Raw genomic sequence first — 26954 nt, forward strand, 5'->3', positions numbered from 1 at the left:
CCAACAGCAGAAAGGCACCATGTTGTGGTTGTTGGTGGTGGTGGTGGTGAAGAAAGAAGGTGGTGCTGGGGCTGCATTTTAAATTGCAAAATGACACTCAGGAAGAAGATTTTCACATTTTATTTTGTTTCAAAAAGAGAAAAAATCTCCCCATCTCACGCACAAACAGGTCACCTTTTAAAAACGCACATATTGAAAAGTATGGTACAAACAAGTTTATTGCCGCAAAACCAGTCTATAAATCCCACCGATAACTAATTGGAACTATACATTCTACATTGTGGCTTGCAATGGGGTGAGTGTATGTGTCCCATTCCTAGAGCAAATCCTCCTGAGCTGCTGCAGGCGACATGGTCTCTATCAGCAGCATCAACATTATATATACTGGGTTGTAGCACATGAGTCCTACTCAGAGTAGGTCCACAGAAGTTAAAATGTCCTGGCTACGTTAGGTGCATTAATGGGACTACTCTGAAGAAAACTTAGTCAGTGACAACTTTTTCTTCTTCTTCTTTAAGAAAGGGGTTCCCAAGGAGGGGAAAAATAACTCTCCCTTCCTTCTATTCCGGCTAACTGCCTGGCATCACACCAACCCAAGAGAAGGCAGATCCTGGGTGTAATTCAAAGGCAGAAATGAGGGAACTCCAGAAAGAGTTTTGTCAGTTTAAAATGCTGCTATTTCTACTTCTGAAAAACTGACAGCCGTCAATGACGATAACCCTAATATATTCCTTGGTGAGCCAAAATTGATTCAACAAAAGTAGTGGCAGGAGAGGAGCACCGTCTACACAGAACTGCCTGAAAACCCCGCAGTTGGCTTCAAACAGAAAAGCATCACCTGACACCGCTATGACCTAAGGTGATTGACAGGTGGGTGGCCCTCCAGGGGTGGGAGAGAGGAAAATCTGGCTCTCTGCCATGAAAAGGAAAGACTGGATGAGATCCGGCCTGATGATCTCCAGGCATTAATCCAGCTCCAATGGGGAAGTCCCATTGGTGAAGTGTGTGTGTGTGTGTGTGTGTGTGTGTGATGAGCACAGGTGCACCTGACTACTCATGGATTCTGGGAACCAACTGGTCATTTATAGAGGGGCCCTTGCCGCTTCATCTCAAACAAGAACCAACTACAGTGGTACCTCTGGTTACGTACTTAATTTGTTCTGGAGGTCTGTTCTTAACCTGAAACTGTTCTTAACCTGAAGCACCACTTTAGCTAATGGGGCCTCCCGCTGCCGCCGTGCCGCCGGAGCATGATTTCTGTTCTCATCCTGAAGCAAAGTTCTTAATCCGAGGTACTATTTCTGGGTTAGCGGAGTCTGTAACCTGAAGCATATGTAACCTGAAGCGTATGTAACCCAAGGTACCACTGTATCAGTTGCCGTAATTTCAGAAATTTTGGAGTGGTGTGAGGGTGAGCCTTTGGAACCAGCATCTTGGAGAGCCAGAGGGAAAGATGAGCCGGGTCACGTGCACAGGAAGGGTGGGCTTCTCTAGGGTGGTGCCTGTAGTGGAAGCAGCAGTGTCTCTTCAAGGAGGTCCTTGCTGTCCTCTTCTTGAGGATCTCTGTCTTCCAGCCCGGCAACAACAGTCAAGCCGGCATTCCTGTTGTCACACATGATGCAGCCCTAGAAAGGGAAGGAAGTTGGTGAGTAACATGGAAGAATGGAGCCCTCCTGGGCAGGACAAAAGGTCCACCTGCTCCAGCTTAGAGATGTACAATTTCCAGAAATTTTGAAGCCATGAGGAAAAAACTGTTTCCCCCCGTAAAAAATAGAAATTTTGGAAAAATAGAAAAAAAGTTAAGTGTGGAGGAGCTTTACAAATTATTTGAATTGAAATAAAACAGGTAACACCCCCCTTTTCCCTCTAAAGCAACAAAAAAAGCAAAAAAGCATCAACATAAAAAATAACCAGATTTGCCACAGCACCAATAGCAAATAAAGTCAAGGTCCAAGTCAATATTTAAGTTCCATAGGTCTACCCTTTGAGTAGTGTTTTTTTAACAAAAGGAACGGAAGACACAACAGATACATGCAGTTTATTCTAACTCATTTTCTGAACTACTACTATCATTTTCCATTTCTTCTTCCTCTTTGTCATTTTTCTCATGGACTTCTAAAAAACAGTTTTGGAAAAAACTGAGGGAAAACCTCTCCCCCCCCCCTGCAATTTTTTCTGGTTTTTTTCCAGGCCTTCCCATCTCTACTTGAGGACAGTTACTGAGTAGTATGTTGCACTAAGGCTCAAACTCAATTTGAAAGGAAAAGGAGTGTGTGTGTGTTTTAAATTGAATTTGTTGTTATATATTATAAACAGCGTGATGGTAATAGAGCTCCTAAACAGTTTACAAAAATATGCAGCAGAACATTAAAATGATTGATAAAACACAGTTAAAAGCAGGTATTTAAGAGTATTTAAAAGACGATTGAAGTCAGCAGTGGTTAAAAGGAAGTAAATCACATGCAGCTTCTACGTGTTCAGATGGGCTGGCCCTAACAAAAATGTTTTGAGCAGTTGCCGGAAAAAGTACAGTGAGAGCACATGGATTTGAAACCCACAGTACCAGCTTCCATGCACCCAGGTTTCCTTACTTGGGTGTCAATTTCTTGGGGGACAGTCTGGGTGCGAATCCAGGGGTGGACCTCTGCCAGCTCCTCCTTCTGCCCTTCTGAGAAACAGGGCTGCTTGCTCTCCAGGGTGGCCAGCTTCTCCAGGTCCTCTTTCAGCACCTCCTCTGCAATTCTGCAAGAGATGAGAAGCTGGCTAGATAAAAAGGCACCAGCCCGACAAAGCCAAAATCCTGACATCACCTCCTCCTACAATCTTCTGCATAAAGTTCAGCTAGTTTTCACCACCCAGAGTCCTACAGAGAAGGTGTGGCACCCTCCAAAATCTTAGAAGCCTTGAAACAACATTAGCTGCAAAAGCTACAGAAAGGCAGGTCTTTTGTACCCCAGCCATGCCTAGAGGGCTGCAGCTCTCATTGCCATTGTCCCTGATCATTGATCCTGCTGGACACTAGGGTGCAGTTTAGATAATCCAACATCTGGAGGCCCAACAGATCCGTTCTGAACTGAATCTTCCCTGCTTTCCAATCACAAGCTCTCTGCCATCCATATTTGGCACTTTGATGCAAAACCTAAGCCCCACCCAAAGCACTTCTCTGTTCTGTATAAGCTTTTCCTCAAACTGGTCCATCCCTTCAGGTTCCTGAAAACAACTCCAAAGACATTTCAGGGCTGCCTCTGCCTTCTCAACAACAGCCTAGGGAAGAGGCAGCAGAGTGATGAGAGGACCTCCCAAATGTAACTCCAAAGACTCTGCATGAAAGGCAGATCTGCCCCTTGGCAACACATCCATCCATCCACCCGGGACTGGGCTGCACATGGCTCTCTTTTCCTCCATTTACCTCTCTTCCTGACCCATTATTTAAAAAAAACAAAAACATTCTGCATTTCATCCATTGTGTTAAGATGCTCATCAGAACATGCTCTTTCTGCTCCAGTGCGGAGACAGACGGGATGGTGCCTGTGAGAGTTTCAGGAGATTTTCCTTGATGGAGAAGACTTCCCTCAATAGCCACCACTCCCAGCAACAATAAAAACCCAGTGTGTCCAGCACCTCACAAGGGGGCAAACATCACGGGGCCTGCTGGTGACTAAGCTACGGAAATCCTATTTTGCTCCCCTTCCTGAACCGCTTGCCCTTCCCCATCCCAATTTTCCCAGCGCTGCCTTGTGGAAGGTAGGAGGGCCTACCTAGTTTGGAGAAGTAGCAAAGCAAAGGCGTTTTCTCACCGCTTTGGCATTTGGTAGGTCATCTGGATTGGTTCAGGCAAACTATTCACTGTCCTCCACACCAACCTGGCTGGCTGCGGTGGCCGTTCTGCCTCTTCTCCTCCTTCTACGCTGTTCTTCCCCCTTTTTGAGACCTCGGAGGAATCATTGCTGGCAAAGTATTTGCTGCTGTTTCCGCTGCCTGTTCGGAGACAGGTGGGTGGACACAAATGAAATGTGGGTTTCTGCATAGGCCAATCTCAAGGCAGGGAGGAGGGTGGCCGTTCCCCTGCTAGCAAATCCCTTTGGGCTTCTCTTTCTGTGGAAGCTGACACACACAGCACTTCCTCTCTTTCTAGGTTGTGGCCCAGTCACTCAAGAAAAAGGGACTGCAGAGATCCCAAGGCAAATTCTTTGCATCTGTCTTCACAGTGGGAGACACCGGGCAGATCCCTCCTGTGCCTGAACTACTTTCACAGGAAGGGAGTCTGAGGAACTGAAGCGAACAGCAGTGACAAGGAGCAGTTTTTATTGACAAATTAAAGACTGACAAATCACTGGGTCTGAATAACATGCACCCGAGAGCAAAAACATGAAATTGCTGCAGAGTGATCCTCCTGTGGATAAGGAACTTGCTAAGCAGCATGAATCAAGGGGCAGTCCTCCAAAAGGAGAGATCTAGAATTCCCCTAGGATCGGTACTGGGCCCTGTGTTTTTTAACTTGTTCACAAATGATCTAGAGTTGAGGTGAGCACTCAGGTAGACTTGTTTGCTGTTGATACCAAATTGTTCAAAGTGGTTAAAACAAAGAGGCATTTCTGAGGAGCTCCAAAGTGGGGGTCTATGCGCAGGAAATTGTAACATGACATTCAGTGTAAGCAAGTGCAAAGTGATGCACACGGAAGCAAAAATTTCTAATTTCACATATATGCTCATGGGGTCAGAATGGGATTGTAGCAGATAGCTCACTGAAGACACATTGATCCAGTGTGCAGCAGTGGTGAAAAAGGCAAATTCCACGCTAGGGATCGTTAGGAAAGGAATTGAAACTAAAACTGCTGATATCACAATGCCCTTATACAAATGTGTTGTATGAGTGCCTTTGAAGTATAGTGGACACTCGGGTTGTGAACGTGATCCGTGCGGAAGCACATTCGTAACCCACAGCGCCGCGTCTGCGCATGCGCCGAAACCCAGAAATAACCTGTTCTGGTACTTCCGGGTTCGGCGTGGTGCACAACCCGAAATCGCACAACCCGAAGCATCTCTAACTCGAGGTAAGACCATATTGTGTACTGTCCGATCACCTCAACTCAAAAAACATATTGCAGAGCAGGAAAAGGTTCAAACAGGGCAATCAAAATAATAAAGGGATGGAACAACTTCCCCCACTGAGTGGAGAAAGTGGATCAGGAGAAGCTCCTCTCCCTCTCCCATAATACTAGCTGCTGGGGACATCAGAAGAAGACGAATGTTGGAAGATTCAGGACAGACAAAGGAAGTCCTCCTTCACACAGTGCATTGTAAGGCACTGGCTTGCCCCAACCATGGACTAACATTTGCCACTGTCAAATATTTCAGGGTCTCCCTCTCGTGCCCAGAGTGCCTGCCTTACCTGTGCCACAACCAGACGTTTCGTTGGAGCTGGAGCCATTGGACCCAGAGACCAAGGAGCTGGACTCGGCAGACCCATTGCCAGAGGCCGCTGAGCTACTTCCAGACTGGGAATCTTCCAGTAGCAAAAGGTCGAAGAACTCACTGGAGACGGAGTGGCTGTCATTGTTCACGCTGTCCTCCCCATCCTCATCCTGCAAAGGAAATGGGACAAATCCATCCACACAAAGTCACTGCCAGGCTCAAGGAGAGATGGCGGTGCTTTCTGCAGGCACCCAGGTGGGGTCAGGATTAGCAGCTGGTACCAGCTCAGCTGGTTCTGAAAGTAAAAGACTCCTGTCGCGGAGCCAGATAATGTGGTTGCGCGAATACGGCCCGCGAGCCCTGCAAACTTCCTTAACCTGTCCTCCAGATTGTTTGGATTACAACTCCCAGTGTACTATGGACACGCTGGCAGGGGCTGATAGGAGCCCAAAACATCTGGAGGGGTGGGTGCTTTAAACCCAAGGATTTCTCCTGCCAACAGAGACCAAACAAGCTTCCTGCTGCTGTTTCATATGGTGCAATGCAGCCACAGACGCAAAGCACATGGTAGACGACAGCACACAACACACACACAAAGGGGGTCTCATTTCCACAGTCGGCTGCGCCCAACTCACAGCTACAGCAGCTGTATGTGCCTGGGACCCTCTACCCATCCAAAGTGCAGCTGTGCCAGCTTCCCCAGTCCAATCTGGAGCCAATACATTTTTTCCTCTTTGCCTGCAAAACTCAGATTCCCACCTCTGAGAACACAGCGGAACGGAAACCGACCCAACGCAGGAAGTCCCTGTTCTTCGCTCCTTAGCTGCATCCCTGGGAGACAGAGGGCGTAATTAGAACAACCACCGTCTGCTGTTAGGCGGCTCCCAAAAGAGCCAGAAGGACCAGGACAGAAAGGGGGGGGGGGGAGGAATGAATTGCCATGTTTGAAGCTGCCGTGCCCCATGTGCAGAGCACCACCCAAACCCAAGCGGAATAAGCAGCATGGACTGCAAGGGATCTCTGGGTGGGATGCCCCACCACCAGCTTCATGAGGCCCCACAGATCTGTGACGGAGAAGCTCCTTCTGTGGCCCACGGAGCAAGAAAACAGCTGGGATTGTGGGGAGTGGCATTCCTTGCGCACTACGCTATTCCCCCCCTGAATCTGCCACCATTGGCAGCCAACCCTTCCCCAAACCTGACCCGGGATGCCCCTTGCAGGAACTTACACACATGGCCTCTGTGCCTGCCAGGGGGGCCTGTGCTGTGCCGGACAGCTCCAGCGGTTTGGGCAGCTCTTCTTGAAGCAGGTCCAGCTGCAGAGGGGAGCTGCTCCGGGAGTTGCTGAAGAGCCTCTGGTGGGGCGGATCCCCCGAGGATGCAGGCTGCTCTTCCTCGGCAGCAGACACTGGGGTAGAGGGGGGTGAAGGGTGCTCCATGGGGCCTGGCGCTGCCACGGGGAGAGCGGAAGGAGGGCCCGGGGGCATCACAGGGCAGGGGTAGGAAGTAGCAGAGGGGCAGGGGAAGAGCTGCGCAGGGAAGGAAGGCGGAGGGGGGAAAAGAGGCGGCGGTGGCATAGGATACGCTGGGAAATTCTGAAAGAGGACAGTCATGAAGCCGCCCATGTATGGAGCAGGGAATGCTGGGAGGGGCTGGATGCTGCAGGGCAGGTAAGGTGGGGTGGCTGGGGCTGCTGCAGTGGCAGAAGGCGGCAAGACAGGGCCTCCTCCCAGAGAGGCAACAGGGAAACCAGGCGTTGCTGCATAAGGATCGGCAGGGAGGGTGAAGCTTGGGGCCCCAGGGTGAGGTCCCTGGGAAGCATCCGCCTCCCAAGCACCGCTCCTGCTGTCGGGGGAGCCCAGTGGTTTCTGGCGCTTGAACTTCCCCGGCTTGGTCTTCCTTTTCCAGCCCACCGGCCTGGTCTGCTTTGGAGAGACTTCGTCTGCGGAGGAAAAAGCCAAAGGCAGAGAAATTGTGAGGAGAGAGAGAGGCAGGCGGGAGCAGCACCCTTTGTTTAAGTGACTGTTCAAGGAAGGGGTTAAGCCAAGAGCGCTTTTGCTATAGACAGTAGGAGAGGCGCAGAAGCAGCTCTGGTTCCCAGTTGAGGATAGAAAGCAGGCAGTCACACTGCCCATCCTGACACCTGCCTGACCCTAAGGCCCTCTCCCCTCCCCCTCTCCTGCAGTCCTCCCCCCAGCAGGTGCTCTCCACTCAGGGGAAGAGAGTTGGAGCCCAACAGCAACTAGAGGGCAACAGTTTGGTGGCTCCGGCAAGGCGGCACCACTTTGTGGTTTCAGGTGCAGTCCTCTTGGCATACCCTCTTCTGCTCAGCTCTTGGGCCTGCAGAAGTCCTAGCTGGGAGCCTCTTTGAACCCCTGAACCGCTTCTCTCAAGGCGCTGTCAGGAGATGAATGCAGAAGCCTGGCCTGGCTCTTTGGGGGCCTCGTTCTGCCCTCAGCAAAGACTGCCTGCAAGAAGCCTCCTCTTCTTGCCGCTGAAAAACCTTCATTCCCCCATCCTTACCCCAACATATTTCTTAGATATAAGGAAGGAAACTCTCTCACTTTCCAGCCTCCTCTGCCTCATTGCTGCTCGCTTCTCGTTCCCTTCCTCCCCTCTCAGTCAATCCAAAAACAACCTTTCATTTTGCTCTCACAATAAAGATGCGTCTCTGGCTGTGCCTCTGCTGCTCACATTACGAGTGTAATCTGCAACCTAGGCTACAACTGCAATGTGGTACAGGCTGTATTCTTGGGTACAGCAGCAAGCAAGCTGGCTTCTAGCAGACTCATAGCACCCTGTTCCCTAGCCAAATAGAGAGAGACCTCTCTAAGCCCCTAAGCTAAATGCTTCCCCTAACAAACACCATTCAAGAATATGGGGAGGGCTATTTCCCTAAACACAGAGAAGCAGGTTTCAGTGGCCTGTAGGGAGGAGAACAAGAGCACTATGGGGAGCTGCCACAGCTCTGCCTCCCCCACCATTGCTGCTCACTTGGTTCCTACCTTGGTCCTGGGAAGGAGGCTGGCTGCTCCTGGCCCCTCCGTGCTGGAGGTAGGCTGGCCCGTATGAGGACAGCAGGGCCCTCTGGCGGAAGCGGTCCACATATTCCTGCTCCTTCTTTTGCGTGTGAGCCGACAAGACCTCTTTGGTCAGCCCCACTAGCCTGACTTCCTCCAGGGTGGCTCCAGCCCCAGCTGCGCTGGGTGTGGGGTTGGCCAGCGATGGCTCCACCTGCTCACCTTGCAGAGTGGCTTCTTCAAGCGCCGTGGCTTCTGTGAGGGGTAGGAGGAGGACAGTCAGCCACACTTTCCCGAGGAGGCAGCCGACAACACTCGGGAACCTCCTTCTCTGCCACCCAAATATTCACCTAGATGTTGTGCAGGGCTACCGGAATGGATTATTCAGGCTGCAAAAGGGGGAGCCACATGCCACATGGAAGGCAAGTCAGATACCGTTTGATTGACAGCATCTGAATCAAAGTTATCCCGCCGAGAATCTGCTGCACAGGAATGATATGTGGAAAAAGAGGAGGAGGAGGAAGTGGTGGAGGAGAAGGCGTTTGGGACTCTCGGCTGGTTGGGCACTGGACCTCCCTCTCCTACTTAGGCCCAAATGTCTAGCCAGGCAAAGGAAGGAAGGCCAGAGGAACTCTAAGCACTGCTGTGAATAAGTGTGCTCCCTGGAACAGAACTGGAAGGTCCCTACCTGAAATCAAGGTGACTGGTGCTCATTGCAATGGATGTTGCCTATAAACAGGAAGCAATTTGTCCCCCACAATCACTGAGTGAGGTTCCTACACCGCTGCCAGAGGACAGGGACAGCATCCAGCTACCATCTTCCCAAAGCCTTTGAGGAGGGCATGGCTCACTTGTTTGTGCTGAGACCCCAAGACGGGAGAGCAGAACGACCAGCCCTGCCTGGCACCTCATCCATTCTAACTGGATGTGATTTATGCAGGCAAACACTGCTTGCTTGGGAGAGGAGGTGGGTGGGTAAGCAAAGGAGCTCGGAGGTTTTGTGTTTTTCTCGGAAGAGAGGCAAGATCCGTCTGCCAACCTACCTGACTCCGGGTGTGGGAAGTGGACCAGGGTGCTGCTGTAGCTGCACTGGCTGGTTGCGGACACCACGCTCAATGCTTTGGCAGTCAGCGCCAGGTCAGTCATTGCAGCAGCACCGCCCACCACCCTCGCTGGGGCCTGCTGCTCTACGTCGCCTTCCAGGTTGGGCGTCGCAGGTGGCTGGGAATCAACCAAGGGCAGCTTGGTAGCATCTAGTGGGAGAAGAATCATAGAAATGTTGAGTTGGAAAGGACCCCTGAGCTTCATCTGGCTCAACCCCCTTGCAATGCAGGAATCTCAACTATAGCATCCAAGACAGATGGCCATCCAACCTCCGCTTACAAACCTCAAAGCAAATGCTTTCAAAGATACAACGCAGCAGAAGCACAGCCAAGAAAAGAAAAGCTGATCAATTTAAATTTGGGGCTTTTGAATGGGGAAAAAAGAGTACCTGGGTAGGAAGTCATTTCCACAAAGAACATCAAGCGCTGGAGCATATTGGCAGAAACAGCTATTAGCAGAGCTACCACCAGCACCCTCCAGCTGTGCTGCCAGCAAACTGAAAAAATCCTTGAAAACCTTCCTGAGCTCCCCTCTCACCTTCCAAGATTTGCTTGTCATACTGGCTTAGGTGAGCCTGCTTGTCGTCATCGGAGGATGAAGAGGATGCATTGGTAGAGGACTCACACTTCCTTTTCAGGGTGGGACTGTTGCAACTCTCCAGGTATCTGCAATCAGGAGCCTGGCATGAGCATCTTCCTATTCTAAGTCCGTGAATATAAGCTGTCCACCCAACCAATCAGAATGGGAGCAAAGGAGTAGGCAAGTTTCAAAGACCAGGATCAATCCAACCCTCTGTTTCATTGAATTTATGCAGGTATTCTCTTCGCCCCCCCCCCCCCCAATGGTCCTCTGACACTTTAGAAAGTGGGGAAATTCTATCAAGTACTTCTATGCTTAATACATTGGTCTGTTAGGGAGAACATAAAACACCACACTCAAACATACAAACAGAATGGTCTAATGATGCCAACAGGAGAGCAAACTGTGCCCCCCCCCCCATAAGGGCCAAGAGAGATCTAGCTGCTCAGCCCCACCCGTTGACCTCAAGGGGTGTTTGGGGGGGGGGAGCTGCTGGTGCCTAGGATGATGCTGGGAATTGCCTGAATGTAATCCTGGTTCCATATAGGCACCATATAATTTCTGCCACATTATTAGAATTGAGTGTGGTTCTGTTCTGATAAACGTTTCTATTTACAGCTGTATCTTGGAAGTTGAACGGAATCTGTTCCAGAAGTCCATTCAACTTCCAAAATGTTCAAAAACCAAAGCAGCCAATCAGCAGCCGCGGAAGCCCCATCAGATGTTCGGCTTCCAAACTAGTTCGCAAACTGAAACAGTCACTTCTGGGTTTGCGGCGTTCAGGAACGTTTGAGAGCTAAGCTGTTCGAAAACCAAGATATGACTGTATTTATGTCTCCCCCTGCCCCAACCTGCTTTGGGAGCCCTGAGGCTGCAGAAAGGAAAGCTAAGTAGTCCAAAACAACAGAAAAAGGGGAAATAACATGATTCACCAGAGAAAGCAGCACCTCATTCCGAGTGCCTCACAGACAGTTCACTCTTTTCTTTTTACAATGAGGTACAAAAACTGAATTTTGCTGGCACGAGAAATGCCTAGCATGGACTGAGGAGGAAGTCAAGACTTCAGGAGCATCGACACCTGCTAAGACGCCATGCTGTTATTACCTGATGATGCTGTCCATACAGTTAATTTGCTGATAGGACAGGACGTGGTTGGTGCTTCTCAAAACATCACAAGATTCAGCTGGTAGGTCAATGAGAGTCAAAGGGGGAGCACCTGGCTTTTGGTCTAGAAAATTGGGAGAGTGGGGAGGGGAAAAGAAAATGTCCCTTACAATGGAGTGGGGCGACCACCACCACTTGGCCACTTGCCCCTGTCTCAATGTCATCCCCATTGGCTCCAGATTATAATGTTTGTTGTCCCCAAAGATCAATCTGTCTTGGACCATTTCCCCCATCTTGGGGCAGGCACCCTCGACGATGCATCCCTTCCACTCCCTGGCCATTGTCGCCCCCCATGAACTCACCTCCTGGCTGCTCTGCCCTGGGAGTCCCCTCTTGAGGCTTACTGTGTGATTCAATGTACAGCTGCTGACCCACATTCTTGAGTCTGTTGGCATCCACAAAGATCTGCTGTAAGGACATCTGGGGCAGGGGGAACAAAGGATGAATGAAGCAAAGGTAGCAATGTTGGTCCATAAGAGAAACCTCCCAAACCCACAGCTGGTCAAGACTTTCATTCGGAGCAAGCAAGCCATCGCAAAGGTATGTGGGGATTTCAAGTTCTCCTTGGGCCTCTTCAACAGGCAAGATGTTACACAAAAGCAAGGGTGGGTGGGAAGGGAACAGTGGAACACAAACAGCAGTACAAAAAAATGGCAGGATGTTGTAGCCATGGTCAGCTTGTAGACTCGGCCCCATTACTGGGTATATTTAATGGCAGAGGGCCTCTATTTCTTTGACAAAGGGCAGTTTACAAAAAACTTTAAAAATAGAATACAATACAATACCCATTAACTCAAACTTCTCTAAATCCATTTCCTTCATAAGCTTCCTTGCTGGTTAACAGGCAAGAGGCACCCCCACAACACCCCATCCCCTGCTGCCCACACTGCAGGCGGGTTGTGAATGACCAGAGACTCACCAGTTCTCTCTGTATTTCCTCCGCACAGTTCCCATTGGAATCACTGGAAGACGCCACACTGATGTAGTGCTCGTAAGATCCATTGCTAATAAGGCTTCCGTAACCGCTAGAACCGTTGCTATAAACAGGCTGGAAATAAAGAAAAACAGAGGTATTCCAAAGCCTGGGAAGGGTTGCAGCAATCGTTCCTGTCAGCTGCATGGAGAGGAAAATGCTGACATGCACCCGGCCCCCACCCGACAGAAGGCATCCCAGCTTGGAGCTGCATTCCCCTCCTTACTTGCAGAAGCAGCTTATAGATCTGTCCTTGGAGCTCCCAGATCTCCTTGTCAACCCTGTTCATCCCCTTGCTTCTTGCTGTAAATACATCTTCATTCAGAGGGCTCCTGCAAAGCATGAATGGAAGCAGAGCGTCATCTTGACACTAGATGAGGGAAGGTCTGTTTCACAAGATTACAGGAGTGAGTTATTCAAGGAAAGGGATTAGCTCTGCAGCAGAGTTCTTCTGGCTCCCCAGCTGGATAATGTTAAACAGACTGATGAAAGAGTAAACACAGAGGGTTGTATCCAATGCAAGTCCTACTCAGAGTTGGCCCACTGTAGTGAATGAAAATGATTAACTTAGGGTAGACCTGAGTAGTACGCAGTTGGATACTCAAAGAAATCTGTTCCTGCTGTGGGGAAAAGAAAAGGAAACAACTGGCCTTATCTGCTAATGACACAAATTGAAAATGAATTTTCAGAATATCTTAGAAACAAAACGCTTTTCCAAGTAAGGAGCTTTCCTACACAAGGCTTGAATTAAAGCGGAGCTTGAGAAATGTCTGTGGCAGCCCAAGGAAGCCCAAACAGGCTAGAGCAGGTCTAAGAAATACCCTGGCAGCAAGAGGAGAGGCTCATGAGAAGACAGTATTTCAACAATGAACAATTTGCACACAAAACAGAAATTCTATGTCAATAATATCCGGCATGGCATCCTTTCTTTTGCTGCAGCGAAGGCAAATTTTAACGAAGCGTCAGGATCCTGCCCAACCCAAACCCCATGAAAAGCTTTTCTGAGGAAGAAGCTGAGGGCCTTGCACCAAAGCCCAGCAGTCTTGAGGCAGCCTGAAAGAGCTCCATCTCACGGATGCCTCACTTGAGCCCCCAATAGCCCCTCCCAAGCCCTGCCTGGATCCCTGATTCTTCACACTCTCCTTCCCCAGCCTCAGAAGTGAAGGAAGCAGCAGACTCAGTGCGAAGCTCAGAGTTGCTGGTCTGCTTCCCTGCCAGAAGGCTCCAGCACCAGGGTCTTCCTGGAAGGGTCTACTAAGAATCAAAAGATTCAGCTGCAAACGCCCAGCCAGAAGTCAGCTGACAGAAAGAATCTGAATCCCTCAGTCTCCTCTGGGCTCCCTGTCTAGCTCCAGCCTCCAGGTACTGGCCACAAGCATTCCGTTAGCCAGAATCTTCCTACGTTTGGACTTTGTGGCTTATAAAACGATGCAAGTCAGATCTGCTCTGGCCTTAGCAAAGGGGAGGTGCACATGCTTTACATACAGATGATCCCAGGCTCAACGCTTAGCATCTCAACAGGTCCTGGAGAGCAGAGAGCCAGAATAAACAGCAGTGCCTTAGCTTAGCACTCCTGGGAAATTGCTACTGCTGCACCATGCAAGATGCTGACTGGACCTGCTCTGATAAATTGGCATCATCTTTATTTAAAGCCCTTGTAATATGCCACATGCCTCACCATCTTTGTGTTGTATTCACGTCAGTCCTACTCAGAGGAGACCCATTTAAATGAACAGACCCAAGCTATCCACAGCCATTGATTTTAATGACTGTACTCCGAGTAGGACTAAACCTAAATTATTACACCAGTTCTACAGGCCCACACACACAGGAGCACAGTATCAATCCAATCTGAATTCTCCTTATTGGCTCTGGATGTCAAGGGAAAGATGACAAACCCCAAACACGGTGGCTTCAGGAGGCTTACGTTCTGACTTTGTGCCGCCCAATGATAAAGACGACCTTCCGGCTCCACGGATTCACAAAACTGGACCAGCTGGTATCCAGGATGACGTAGTCCCCGTTCTGAGTACAGAATCGGATGGGCGAGTGCTCGAAGGGAGGGCGGCCCGCAAACTTCAGAACTGAGTAAAAGCCAGAGACAAAGACAAGGCTAGATTGACAACAGCCAATGGAAGCACACAAAGGCCTGCCCACACCTAGTGGAACTGGTTTAATGCAAAGTTCTATCATTCTTCTCGGCCAGAAGGAGAGAGGTTGGGGGGGGGCAACCAGTGGTAGAGTGTCTGCTTTGCATGTAGAACATCCCAAGTTCAATCCTCAGCATCTGGCATCCTGGATAACTCAGTTGGATAGGATAGAGCATGGTACTGATAAAGCCAAGGTTGCAGGTTCAATCCCTATATGGGACAGCTGCCTATTCCTGCATTGCAGAGGGTTGGATTTATGATCCTCAGGGTCCCTTCCAACTCTGATTCTATGACTTCCAGGTAGGGTTGGGAGAGAAATCCTGGAGAGCTGTTGCTGGTCAGTGAACATAATACAGGTGTCTCCCCACTTACACGTGTTCTACTCATGTGTGATCAGGAGATAATTAAATCAATTTAAACTGCAAAAAGGGCAAAAACAGCCCAAAAAGAGCAGTAAATTTCAAAATGGCATGAAAAGAGCAATAAAATAGTTAGCAATCGCAGGAGCCTTTGCAATTGCAATCCCATGAGCCTTTGCTATGGGTTCTATGGCCTGAATGAAGAGGTTAAGAAACAAATTGAAATAAAATCCAGAATGGATTGAAGTTAAAAAACATGCAGAACAAATGGTCCCAAAAATAGTCCCCCTTAGATGAGCAACTGGCTCACCTACAGGCACTACACCATGGGAGTGGAAGCCTCCACTTCTGGGGAGAGAGAACGCACGCAAAGGCCTCATTGCTCCAAAACAGCACCACCCTCTTCCCTGCATGCAGCTCGTCTGACCACGGAATGGGAGCTGAGCAGGGAAAAACCTGCTCCCTTCCTCTTGTGACACTGAGGACACTCCCTCCACCCACATCAGGTCCAAAGGCAGATGAGAGACTGAAACTTACCTTTACGATGAATGGCTACCATGATGGGTCGATCGTCCGGGTGAAGGTACTGCAAGATGGACGTCCCAAGCAAATCCTGGGGCAGGTATCCCAACAGAGGCACCGCCCTGAAATCAAGCAATGCAGCAGCCAATTGACAAAAGCACAGTGCAAACACCAACCTTGTAAGGGAGCCTTTTGTGACATAGAAACTGGGGATGGGGGCTTTTAAACATCAAGAAAATGGCACTATTAAGCACATGATGGCTATGATCTCAGTCAATCACCCAGAAAGGCCATTCCCATCACCACCAATTCATGAATGGTTCCACACCAGGAGGGCTGCATTTTTTCAGCTGTTCGTCGAACCTTTCATGAGTTCAGGGTGTTTTCAAAAGCCTTCAGGAGACAGCTCTTTGGTTACTATTAGGATAAGACCAAGCAATACACCCATTGTGTGGGGAGCATCTGTGTCCTCCAGGTGTTGCTAGACTCTAACTCCCATTGCCACCTCGGACCCCTGGCCACGCTGCCTGCCGGGACAGTTCACAGGTGGAGTCCAACAAGCTCTGCAGGGGCGCACCCCATGCCTGCAACAGACAACGTATCAGCCCCTAATGGCATTTCTCTCTGGCATTGCCAGCAACACATCTCATATGTATGAGCAAGATAAAAGTCATCACCTGTCATCCACCTCCAGAAAGAGACAGCCTGGGGTGTGAGTGGTGGTGAAGATCCTCTTTTCTACAGGAATTCGAGGAGCTAACAATTTAAAAGAAAGAAACACAAAATATCAGTGATAGCTCAAGATCCACTTAGAGGTTCATGTGAACCCAAACAACTTTCCTTTCTGACAGTCGACCCACAACACTCAACACTTTCAGGAACTCTCTCTCTGGGTTTCAGGAGCCCTTCCTTATCAAAAGAGGCTGAGGAAAGAGAAGAGTTACTGTTCCATCTAGAACCTCCCTTCGTTCACAAAATTAGATTACAGTAATGGCATTTTTATCCAGGGTTAGTGCCTTTCAGAGCAGACCCACTGCAGTTAACGGATATGACTAACTTAGGTGGTATTAATTTCAGTGGGTCTACTTGGCTACAGTCCATATTCCCTTGCATGCTGACCAGGAAGTTGGAATGTTCTGTCAAATTGGTTCTCACAAGAATTGAAAGCATCCGCCTTGTCTATATCCCTACACATCCAAGAGACACACACAGACCATTTAACAGGGATGCTGGGTGCAATCCAGTCCCAAAGTTAATCCCCAGAAGAAGATGGGATGGAAACATAACAGAATCTAGCATGACACACTTGGGTTTTAGCCCAGCCAATTTTAACTGGAGTTCCCCTTTTCTTGCCTTCATAGCCAGAGTGGATTTTTTCAGCAAGAGCCAAGCAACAAGACATCGGCCCACTGGGGTCAGAGACAGAGAAGTTGATCAAATAAGGGGTCATCCGGAATGGGTAGTAGTGCTTCTCTCGGTCCTGACCTTTGCCTCCCCTGCAAACAAAACAACAGAAAACCATTGATTCGTCAGCTACAGGTGAAGTTTACTCCAAATGGCAAGGGATTGTCTAGGTTTCTGGCTAGAAGGAAGAGGAAGCTGCTGTCCTGTTAATTCACTCTGATGCTTGATTCCTTTGTCTCCTCTGAAGAGCAGCATTTTAGCATCAAAGTGTTATAACAGTAGGAACAGTCTACAGCAAAACGCTTCCTTTTAGTAAGAAACTGGATCACCTTGTAGTCACAGATTCTACTCCATACTACCAAGGGGGGGAGGGGGGAGAGAAGGACTATTTCCAGTTAATCTCATAAAATGAAGCAGGGTGGTGATAGGAAAAAATGTCACCACTACCATCCTGAAATGCTTGGGAATCAACATGCACACAGAAAGGTTGTGGTGAAAATAGCTTGTAACACTCCTCTTCTTGCCATAATCCTGCATAATACTCACCTTAGTCTGCAGAAAAAGGACTTCACTTGCGCATATTCATAAAGTGAGTCTGTAAGGGCAAAAATACATAAAGAGACCAACATTTGTTTAATAATTCTCCTTGTTCTCAGCATGCACATCTTAGTACCCTCTCACCTCCAGGACCTACTTCAAAAACTAAGATGGCCTTTTTGCCCACCAAGACCAGAGAAGATGGGAGGGGAAGTATATTTCGCTCTAGCAGGCTTAGTTGGGTGAGAACTGAGTATATACTTCTAGACTTAATTCTAAATACATTCCTTCTGGTAAATGAGTCACCATAGCTGCTAGACAGCTGTGAAAATTTGTGCCTCAGACTTTTTAGACTCGTCTACCCATGTACTATCTGAAACCAAAGAGCTGCATTAGTTGCCAAATGTGAAATATATTTTCAGCTCTCCTATGCCACTAAAAGCTCACGCTCAGCTCCCATTCCATGGCCAGATGAGCTGCATGCAAAGAAGACCAACTACTTCTTTGTGCCCTTGACCTGCCCACCCCTCCACCCTCAGCCCACTTCTCCCAGGATTAGTCTCTGAACTTTCAGTGCTGCAAGAGCTTGCACAAGTTTTAAACGACATTATCTGTCCCCAACCCCACAGGCTAACTATGATAGGTGAGCGAATCAAGTACCAGATGTCCTGTCAGATGACAGACAGACATTGGGTTAGGCAGTGTCTATGTGCTGCAATACTGTAATAGCAACACAAGAATTACTGGTAAACCAGTTAATTTTCTGTGTTTCTGTGTTTTTCTGTGTTTCTCTGAAGCACAATATTTATAACTCATTCAAGTGTTTTGCATTTTATAGAACCTTGCACATAAGATGAAATTTCCCCAGGCAGAGCAAGTCACCTTTTGGGGCCTCCGTGTTCCAAAGTGGCAGGTGAGCCCGGTTGGTGTGAGTATAGAAGACGCCCACATCCTGGGGAGCCAACAGCTCTGCAAAGCGGCAGGACTCCAAGCATTTCCTTTTGCAATTCAGGACAGAGGCGGCTTGCTCAGAGACATGCACAGTCCGCCCAGAGAGCAATGAAAAGATGGCTACAAAGGTGTCCTAGAGGAAAAGAAGCATAATCCTCAAGCACAGCCAGAACAGCAGGAGCTACTTGGCAAGCCAACAAGATCACAGAGAGACACAGATGTTCAGTTTTCGGGTTACAAATCGGGATCCAGTTGCCACCTGCCGCTTCTCAGCTACATGGTATGTCCTTAAACCAGAAGCAAGGGCCCTTAAGGTCCAAGGGTCAAATGTGCCCTCCATGCCTCCCTCTCTTGGGACTCTCCTCAAGCCCTGCTCCTCTACCAGCAGCCCCACTCCATGCCCTCCACCAAGTGCTTCTTGCCTAGAGGAATGAGTCCTGAAGTGTGAGAAGATTTCCTGCTTGCCTAGTTGGAGGGTGGAGATGGAGATATGCATGTTTAAGAAATTCTCTGGTTGAAATGTAGCCAGCTGTACAAAGCTAAGGGACACATCTCTTGCTCTGCCTTGCTTTCAGCTTCTGGATCCACCTACTAGGGAATGTGGCCTTGCTTCATCTAAAAGGTCCCTCCCCCACCTGATTCAGGATGGAGATAGGTTACTGACATCAACACAGAACCCTCGCGGCCTTGTGTTTTCCAGAGGCTGAGAAACAAAAGTGTCCCAGGGACCTGCACACAGACAGATCCACCAATTCCTGCTCACTGCTTTTATCACTCATTAGCACTTCTTGGGAGGTCTCTGTCACCCCTTCTCTAAGAGTGAAGCAGAGATGCAGCTTTACAGTGAAGGAAGACAACAGCCATTTTGTGGTGGTTACGTTTTATGAAGCGTCTTTGAGCTGCTGCTAACTCTTTGACCAGTACACCTAAAATGAGCAAAGAGCCCCAATTAGCATTCGGGTCACTCACTGTGTTTTTGGGGGCGTGCTCAGACATGATGGCTGCCAGCTCTTCCACTCCATACACAGGGGCATCGGTCTGATGTGCTCCATGCTTACCAAAAGACTTAGAAACTTTGCTGTCAGCTGGTGAGGAGGCAAGGGAAGCAAGAGGCAGAGAGGAGAAATCAGCAATGAGCAGGTGGAAAATTTGGGTATTTCTCACGTAACCCTGTTTGTAAAATGACCATGCCAGATTCAAGATCCCTTTCTAAGGAAGAATTCAAAATCATGCTATCACTGTACACCACGGGTGCCCAGTGGCCCCTTCCTGAAAGCCCAACATATTCTGTGTGCCCTCTCATAGTCCCTGCCTCGGCATGTGCATCCTCCTGGGTTACACTGCTTGCTCATGTGAGAGAGCACAAGAGAGATGGAACCCAGGAAACTGCCATTACATGTGCCACCCTTCAGCACCCTCCAGAACACTGGACTCAATCCCCAGCATCATACAGCCATGCCAATGGATGGGAGTTGGGGCACAGGCCGACACGTGCAGTGTTGGATTTCTTCAAATGCACCCACGTACCTTGGATCTGCTGGACACACTTGAGAGCGTAGTTCAGGGCACAGAGGGTGCTGGCCTTGCTGCAACTCTCCACCTGCTCTGCAGGGAGATATTGTTTCATTTCCTGGATCAGCCGCTTCAGCTTTCTATTATTACTTTGGTTCCAACAAAGCAGCTCGCTGCAGATGAATACAAAAAAACGCACAACAGCACATTTGAGAAAGAAGGGCCTTTCTTAGGTGATATCTGCTTTGGGTGGGGAGAAGCTAAAAGCCATGTTTGCTCCAGCACAAAGAAAGGTTGCTCCTTGTGCTGTAAAGAAGGATCTGGAGCTCTGTCATGTAACAGGACCAGTATGTGGGCAATGCTGGCGCATGGAACCCTATTTGTTTATGGCACTTCGCACATTCCAGGCTCTATGTTTCTTGTCACAAGCCTCATAAACACTTCAGACTGCCTGGCCCTCAGCTAAAATACCTGAGAGCACTGAAGCATGCCTTTAAAAGCCATTATGGCCCAAGATAATAGCGCCCTCTGTATGGACTCCTATGCCCCCACTTTGAACCCTGCTCCATATCCTGCTTTCCAAGAGGCATGGCTAGGAGCATGGCCTTGTCTCCAGAGCTGTAGAATGGCCTCTCTAGGAAGGCTGGGAACAGTTCTTTCTTTCTCCGGGGGTTTTGAATTAAAAAGAAAGTATGTATTCTGGTGGCTTCTGAAGTCTCCTGTGGTTTAATTTACTTACTTGCTGTGCCTTACTATTGTGGTTTTAAATTTTTATTGCAACTCCCCCCCCCCCCCCACAATGCCAATCATATGCACAATTGCGGGGAGTCTGCTGCTGCATGAAAGGATCTGTGGATTAAGGGATTAACCCACTTTTAGTCGAAGGCAGGCACCAGGCTGGCCAAGACTGCATTAAGCCAGTACTGCCTTTAGAAGGGCATTTCTGCTCTGTGTGGAGGAAATCAGCTGGCAACTCTTATTTCACTCCTGCCAAATCTGGTTAATATGATGGGGATGCCTTCATCCCAAAGCAAGCACTACATGTATCAGTGAAGGTTACCCGATTTGGGGGGGGGGCGGTATTGAGCCCACCCAATTCTTGGATGGTAGAGATGAAGGGAAGATAGAGTCACCTGCTCCTCCCTGGAACTTTGCATCCATTCATCCCCCAAGTGTCACTCTGTGACCACAACTGACTGGTCTATACTTGAATACCTCCAAATATGGCCCAAAGATATGGTGCTTGGCTCCTAAATTCAGGCCCAGCAGTTCTAGCAGCTCCTGGTTTCAACCCTGGGACATTATAAGCGCCAACTTTAGAATCAGAACGCGGCCATGCTTTTCATCAAACTGGCAAAAAGAGTTACCTGCTGCAGCTGCTGCTGCTACCACTGCCACCTACAGATCTGTCCTGCCCATCAGGATTTCTGGCCAAGCTGCCATTTGATTCAAGGCAGTGAGTGCTGGTCCCGATGGACTCAGTTCCAATGGAGCTGCTTTCTGTACTTCCACCATAACGTATCTGCGCGGCGGCTTCTTCGCAGGTACCATTCTGCTCAGGAGTATCGCCTTCCCGGTTCTCAATTTCGGCCAAGTTGGCCGGCAACCAGTTTTCCTGCTGGTCCAAGAAGTCATCCTGGAGCAGGTCCTCATTCATAGTGAGCGGACAAAGGGCTACAGTAAGGAGGCTTCTATTGCCATGGCCTGGTCCACTGTCAAATTCAAGTTCTCCCTTCTAAGCCACCTTGAAAACCGCATGAATCTGGCATTAGCAATCGCCCCCTTTTCATTTTACTGTTGAAAACAACGCGTTCATGTGACACCTCTGGATGGGCACAGTGTTCAGAATCACTGCATCCTCTCCGTCTGAAGATGACCCAATGGCCCCAGATTTTTGTGGGGAGTTAGCTTCAGACAGCTCTCCCGACTGAGAGCTGCAGAAGCCTTTGGTTTCAACGACTCCATCTCCCCTTCGCCTTCATCCTGCAGCGCCTTCATCCTGGTGAAACAGAAGCCAAGTGGAGGGAGAGGGAGAGAGAGAAAGACAAGCTAATGATGATGAACATCTCCACTAAGAGAGAAGAATAGCCCATAACCAGATGAGGATGGTGCATCTTACTCCTTTTGAAATGTCTCAGCACTGAAGCCAGACTGCTGCATTTCCATAACCACATTTGGGTCCATGAGAAGACCTGATTACCACTGCAACCATGGGAGGGGGAAGCCCAGCACCCTAACACATAATTGTCCCCATATTTCAAGCACTCCTGGAGGCTCCTCCTGAGATATGGAACTTTGACTGTGCTCACTGTACAATTACAGGAGGGAAAAGAACACTCAAAGAGAGATTTTGCTTTGGTGGATTTCAGCAAACTTGCTTTTTTCGAATATATCTTTGTGGTGAATAGCTGGCTGACCCCACACACAGAACCATCCCCGGAGTGTCACACGAGAGCAGGCAGAGCTTGGTTCTCAGTGCTTCAGTCAAGTCACTGCTGCTGCTGCTCCACCACACACTTGCAGGCGGTTCACCAATACTTCTCCAACAGAAACTGGAGTCAACCTGCTGAAAGGCTGCAGGCAACAGACTCCCTTTCTAATTAAATTGAGGGGTGTTGCCACCTTGCTAGGCAGCATACTCAAGAAAAATGCATCAAAAGCCAAAGAAAAAGTAAGCGTCCTGATGATCATGTGTATCTAAGCTAGAACTCCTGAACAGCACAACTTGAAAGGTATTCTTCAACAAAGAAAAGACGAGTTTACAGTAAGGACAATAAATTCTGCTATAACCGAATGTAAAGGTACCATAAAAGGCTTTTTCAAATAGACCGTCCGAGTTAATACACCACATGCTAAAGAAATCTGGGCAAAAAACATGCAGCACAATCCTCAGCATGTTTGCTGAAAAGGGAACTTTTGAAACTGCCACAGATTCCACTGCAAGTTCTGTTCACAACAGCTTCCAGGACCCTCCAGGAGACACTGCCTTGAGTCTCATGCTCCTCTCCATGATTACATAATGCTTGTTAACACCCAACCTGAAATTCTTCTTATTGCCTCACGGCTTGCTTGCCAAACCCAAGCAGAGGGATGTGATGCGCAAGAGTCCCAGCTTCACATTGTTTGCAGCTTTATCTGGGGACCAACAAAACAGGACTTGTGGAAAAAAGAAATAAAATTCAAACAAAAAACAAAAACAGGACCATGTCATGTTTTAAATGGTTTGGTAAAAGTGTCTTTTGGCTGAGCTGCTTCCTCGGGTCACAACAATGACTGTTTATGGCAGGGGCTGTTGGATTTCGGCTCCCACCAGCCCCAGAAGCCAGGATGGTTGAAAATAGGAGCTGCAGGCCTGAAACGTTTGGAGGGGCACAGATGACCCACCCCTGGTTGAAGAAAATGAGCTCAGGGGGATATTCCTGGACTTGAGACTCTCCCCCCCCCCAAAAAAAAATGCAGTTCAGAGAGTGAAAGCCTCCAAGGGAAGTGTGGAGGCAAGGAATCCACCCCTTATTACAGGAGTATAACCAAAGCAGGAGATTCAATCTGCAGGTGAGTGCGTAGGTATGGAGATGACCCCTCCATTGTGCAAAGTTGGACCAGCAAAATGGTCTCAAAAACCCAGGTGTTGCTGGGTTACAACTCCCACCCTCCCTGACCATCAGCCACGTTGTCTGGAGCTGGAGGCGAACAACACTTGGGAGGGCCAGTCACTCCCTACCACTGTTCTACAATGTTGTACAACACTAACCATTGGGCATTAAATTCTGCCAAGGAAGCAACACAAAAAAGTAAGGGTAGCTGTGGTGGCTATTAAGGGAAAACAAACCCGCAAGTCCTCCATAGGGCATGACCTTTATTGGGGCAACCAAAATATCACAAAATAATACGAAGCTTTGAGTGCTCCAGAACTCTTCACCAAGCGAGATGGTAGACGGAGCTCCTCAGGGCTTCTCCCAGGCTGCAAGTTGGCCCACAGGGAGGCAATCAGGACCAACGTGCCACCATGAATTCCTATGAATTACTTCCAGGGCATTTTTTCACTTGCTTATATAACACTAGATGAAGCAATGGAAGAGTGAAAATTATTTGCTAATTGTTAGCCTGGTACAGGACCATAAATACCAACAGCTCCACCGTCCAACTCCAGCAGATTGTAATGTTTTGTCAAAACCCCAAAGTCCATACTGTGCAACAAGCTTCTTATTTTCCTGTAACAGGGTGGGCTTCCTCTTGGGGGGCAGGATTAATAATTTTTTCAAAGCCAGTGCAACAGAGGAAAAGCAAGCTTGAAAAGCACTCTCAGAAATGCTTGCAGGCAGTGATGTCACAAAAGATGACTCTAAGAAGAAAATAATAAATCCAAGCTGAATTGGGAGTGGGAGAAAAACACTGCACAATAGATCTTTTCTGGCAATAGTCCTGAACAGGGTAACACAACTTGCATACAAGTTTTACACCAGATCTGCCCGCAAGGGATCTTGTGCACTCCACATCTTATTAAAGGGGGACTCTTAAATGAGGAGGGGCAGAAGGAGAAGCTTTTAAGTTTTCACCTAAACATGCCTGAAAGTCTCATCAGGGGAAGGTTGGGGGTTGAGTGGCACCTAGTAACATTGAGGGCATGAAGATCTGAATGAGGCTAGTATGAACAGAAGTGGGGGGAAACAGGGCAGTGTGCCCAAGACAGTGTGTGTGTCTTAAAATGGAGGAACTGGAAATAGCGTTTAACTGACAAGTGCTGAAGCAAAATTTTGTGAGGAACCTACTCATAACTACCTGCACAACTACTCAGGTCCCCTGGCTAACTGAACAGAAAGCAAATGAGCCACATTCCTGAATCATCTTAAATTATGGGTGAAGTGGAATTCCATTCCCACAATAGTCTGACATGGTAGCTAATACTAAGCAAATTAGGACTGCAGATTTTTACTTTCTGAACTTTCTGGTGCTCTAGATTAGATGATGCAGAGACCATTGCTTAGTTTCAAAAGATGTTTTTGCAGCCAACTATTTAAACCTCTCCCCCCCCCCCCGCCCCAGAATTAATCTGAAACACATCTTCTTGTGACAGGTGAAGACCATACCTGTAAAGAACTGTTAAAGATAAAGGGAACAAAGAGTGTGTGTGTGCGTACGTACATACCAAAATATTTAATGGACATCCTACTTCACAGCAGGAAAAAGATCTTCCTTTAAACAGCGGGCCCTATCCCAATGACCCCTATAGCTTAGCCCAATACTAATTATTATTGTATATTATGTTTATTTATTTATACTCCCCCTTTTCCCGACAGGGACACAAAGTAGCTTACGGATAAAAATAAGAGCACAGTAAAACAACAACAAAAAACTGGAAAACAACTAAACATAGATAGAAATCAAACTATATATACACAAAGTATCACGCCCCACCCCCTGCCCCATCCTTGTGTCACCCTGTTCTCAATAGCCACCACTACAGTACGATTGGTGGAGAGACAGATACAAGGATGAGAATCATGGAGAGGTAAAAGGAAACACAGCAAAAATGCTTATTATCATTCCTGGGAAGTGGGCTAGTGGGAGAGAAAGAGGTGGAGACCTGGGAGGAGTTCTATACTATACTTTTGATTGCAATGTTTAAACAATGGGCGCATCTTTTCACCACCACGCAAGGCACCGTGAGGCTGCTGTGCTGGTCTCTCCCAGCCCTTTCCCCGCCCCGCCCCCTTGAGGTTTGGAGGCTTTTAACGCAACAGAGCAGCAGAAAACGACTCCAGGCGAAGTTTCACCCCGTCCTAGACCTAGAGAAAGCAAAGCAGCTCCCCCCGCCCCCCCAAAAACCCCCACAGAAAAAAAACCACAGAAGCAAAACAGATTTCTCCTGCTCCCTATCCTGGAGGGTTCGGGGCTCTGGGAGTAAACGCAATCTTCAGACACACGATTGGGGAGAGAGAGCAAAAGCCAGGCAAGGAGAGAGACCTCAAGACAAAGGGGGGCCACGGCCACAGGGAGCTTTAACCTGGGCGGAGAAACATTTGACTGCGATCCTTACGGCAAACCCCGCCCTTTTATCTGTCCTAGACTTGGAAGGGACCCCAGGGTCATCTAGTCCAACCCCCTACAATGGAGATGGGGTTCGAACCCACGACCCTGATATTAATAGACCCTCCCTGCTCTACCGACTGAGCTGAATTGAAGCGCGTGTCTTTTAGGCGACTCCTCCTCAAAACAAACACCAACTGGCAACTCTTTACCTTTACTCCTCCCCGCTCCCCCACAAAAACGACCGCTTCCAGCCAAGTTGCTAGTCCTCAGGACGCACGTGGTGGCGGGGGGCAACCCGGCTCTGGGCGCCCCACTTCTCCCATTCACTCACCCGCCATCAGCACCGACCTTCGCCTCCGCTCGCTCTTTCCCCTCACACTTTACACACATCCGCGCAACGTGACAGCAGCCCCGCCCCCAGGGCCCGTAGGCGGGCGCGCCATCCTCTTGAGTGCCCTGATTGGACCGGCGCGCGGAGCGGCGGGGCCGAAAGGGTGGGGCCTTAAAGAGGGCCGGAGTTGATATTGGTAGCGAGAGGGAGGAGCCCGCGGGAGGTCGCGCTTCCATGCCTCGTGCCTGAGGAGGGTGTCACGCCCACCGCCGCCCGCTCTTGGAACAAGGGGAGCCGAAAAGGGAGTTCAACGTGTGGTGTGCACACGCGCATTCACTCCTCTCCCGCACGCATGCTCGGGAGCGAACGGTGGTTAAATGGGTGGGGAGGGAGGCGGCTGCCCTTTGCTGCGCATGCTCAGCAACGGCCGCTTCGCCGTAAACATGTTTGCGAGGCGCGCCCAGCTGCTTCCCGCAATCTTCATCGCAAGTGTGTCCTCTCAGGACGGAAGTGGCTGTTCCTAGAGATCTTCTGCCCAGACGGATTTGGCTGCCCGTTGCCAATCTCTGTCGATCTCCAAGGCCGCCTGCAAAACTCCCGAGCCTGGAAAGGCGATTAAAATTAAAAAAATAAAAATTTCAAAAGTTCTGGTCCCAAGTTCAGCATTTCCAAAAAGGGAGCTGGTTCCACTTCGTAGTTTACTCTTTTTACGAGACAAAACTTTTTTTAAAAATAATTTTTAATAGTTTTCAATTTTACGAGACAAAACTTTTAAAAAAATAGTTTTCAATTGCAATCCAATAATAGCCCCATTATAACAATACCAAATTAGAAAAAATTACAACTACGAATCGTTCAAATTCCAAGTTATATAATTTAAGTGCCCCCCCCCCCCATTGGTAAA

At 48.7% G+C, this 26954-nt stretch overlaps 1 protein-coding gene across 8 annotated transcripts; it reads right to left on the minus strand.

Moving 5' to 3' along the window:
• Positions 1 to 105: 105 nt before the first annotated feature.
• PER3 (period circadian regulator 3) lies at positions 106 to 26155 on the minus strand. 8 transcript variants are annotated; one of them, XR_014514198.1, is made up of 23 exons: positions 26051 to 26149; positions 21057 to 21688; positions 19705 to 19862; positions 19147 to 19262; positions 18109 to 18310; positions 17236 to 17284; positions 16639 to 16781; positions 15963 to 16041; positions 15301 to 15407; positions 14182 to 14338; positions 12481 to 12586; positions 12201 to 12329; positions 11584 to 11701; positions 11222 to 11345; positions 10076 to 10203; positions 9478 to 9687; positions 8420 to 8689; positions 6644 to 7356; positions 6175 to 6246; positions 5393 to 5585; positions 3864 to 3978; positions 2592 to 2742; positions 106 to 1625 (listed from the first exon to the last, which is right to left on the minus strand). XR_014514198.1 is itself a non-coding variant. In XM_083452064.1 (22 exons), the coding sequence occupies exons 2-22, from the start codon at positions 21344 to 21346 to the stop codon at positions 1491 to 1493; spliced, it is 3759 nt and encodes a 1252-aa protein (XP_083308190.1). In that variant the 5' UTR covers positions 21347 to 21688; positions 26051 to 26155; the 3' UTR covers positions 106 to 1490. The 8 variants fall into 8 exon arrangements, 6 of the variants coding, with proteins under 6 accessions (XP_083308190.1, XP_083308193.1, XP_083308194.1 ...); XM_083452064.1 differs by lacking the exon at positions 6175 to 6246 and having other exon boundaries at positions 3798 to 3978; positions 26051 to 26155; XM_083452067.1 differs by lacking the exon at positions 6175 to 6246.
• Positions 26156 to 26954: the final 799 nt, after the last annotated feature.

The sequence above is a fragment of the Podarcis tiliguerta genome (assembly GCF_965153285.1).
Source record: "Podarcis tiliguerta genome assembly, chromosome: 8".
In the NCBI taxonomy this organism is placed as follows: Eukaryota; Metazoa; Chordata; class Lepidosauria; order Squamata; family Lacertidae; genus Podarcis; species Podarcis tiliguerta.

Bases quoted from the DNA above. Each gene is read 5' to 3' on its own strand.
- PER3 (XM_083452064.1), bottom strand. From the start codon at position 21,346: ATGAATGAGGACCTGCTCCAGGATGACTTCTTGGACCAGCAGGAAAAC. The intron at 5,586-6,643 runs GTAAGTTCCTGC...TTTCCTTTGCAG, and splicing joins CAGGCACAGAGGCCATGTGT to GATGAGGATGGGGAGGACAG. The intron at 1,626-2,591 runs GTAAGGAAACCT...TTCCCTTTCTAG, and splicing joins CCCAAGAAATTGACACCCAA to GGCTGCATCATGTGTGACAA.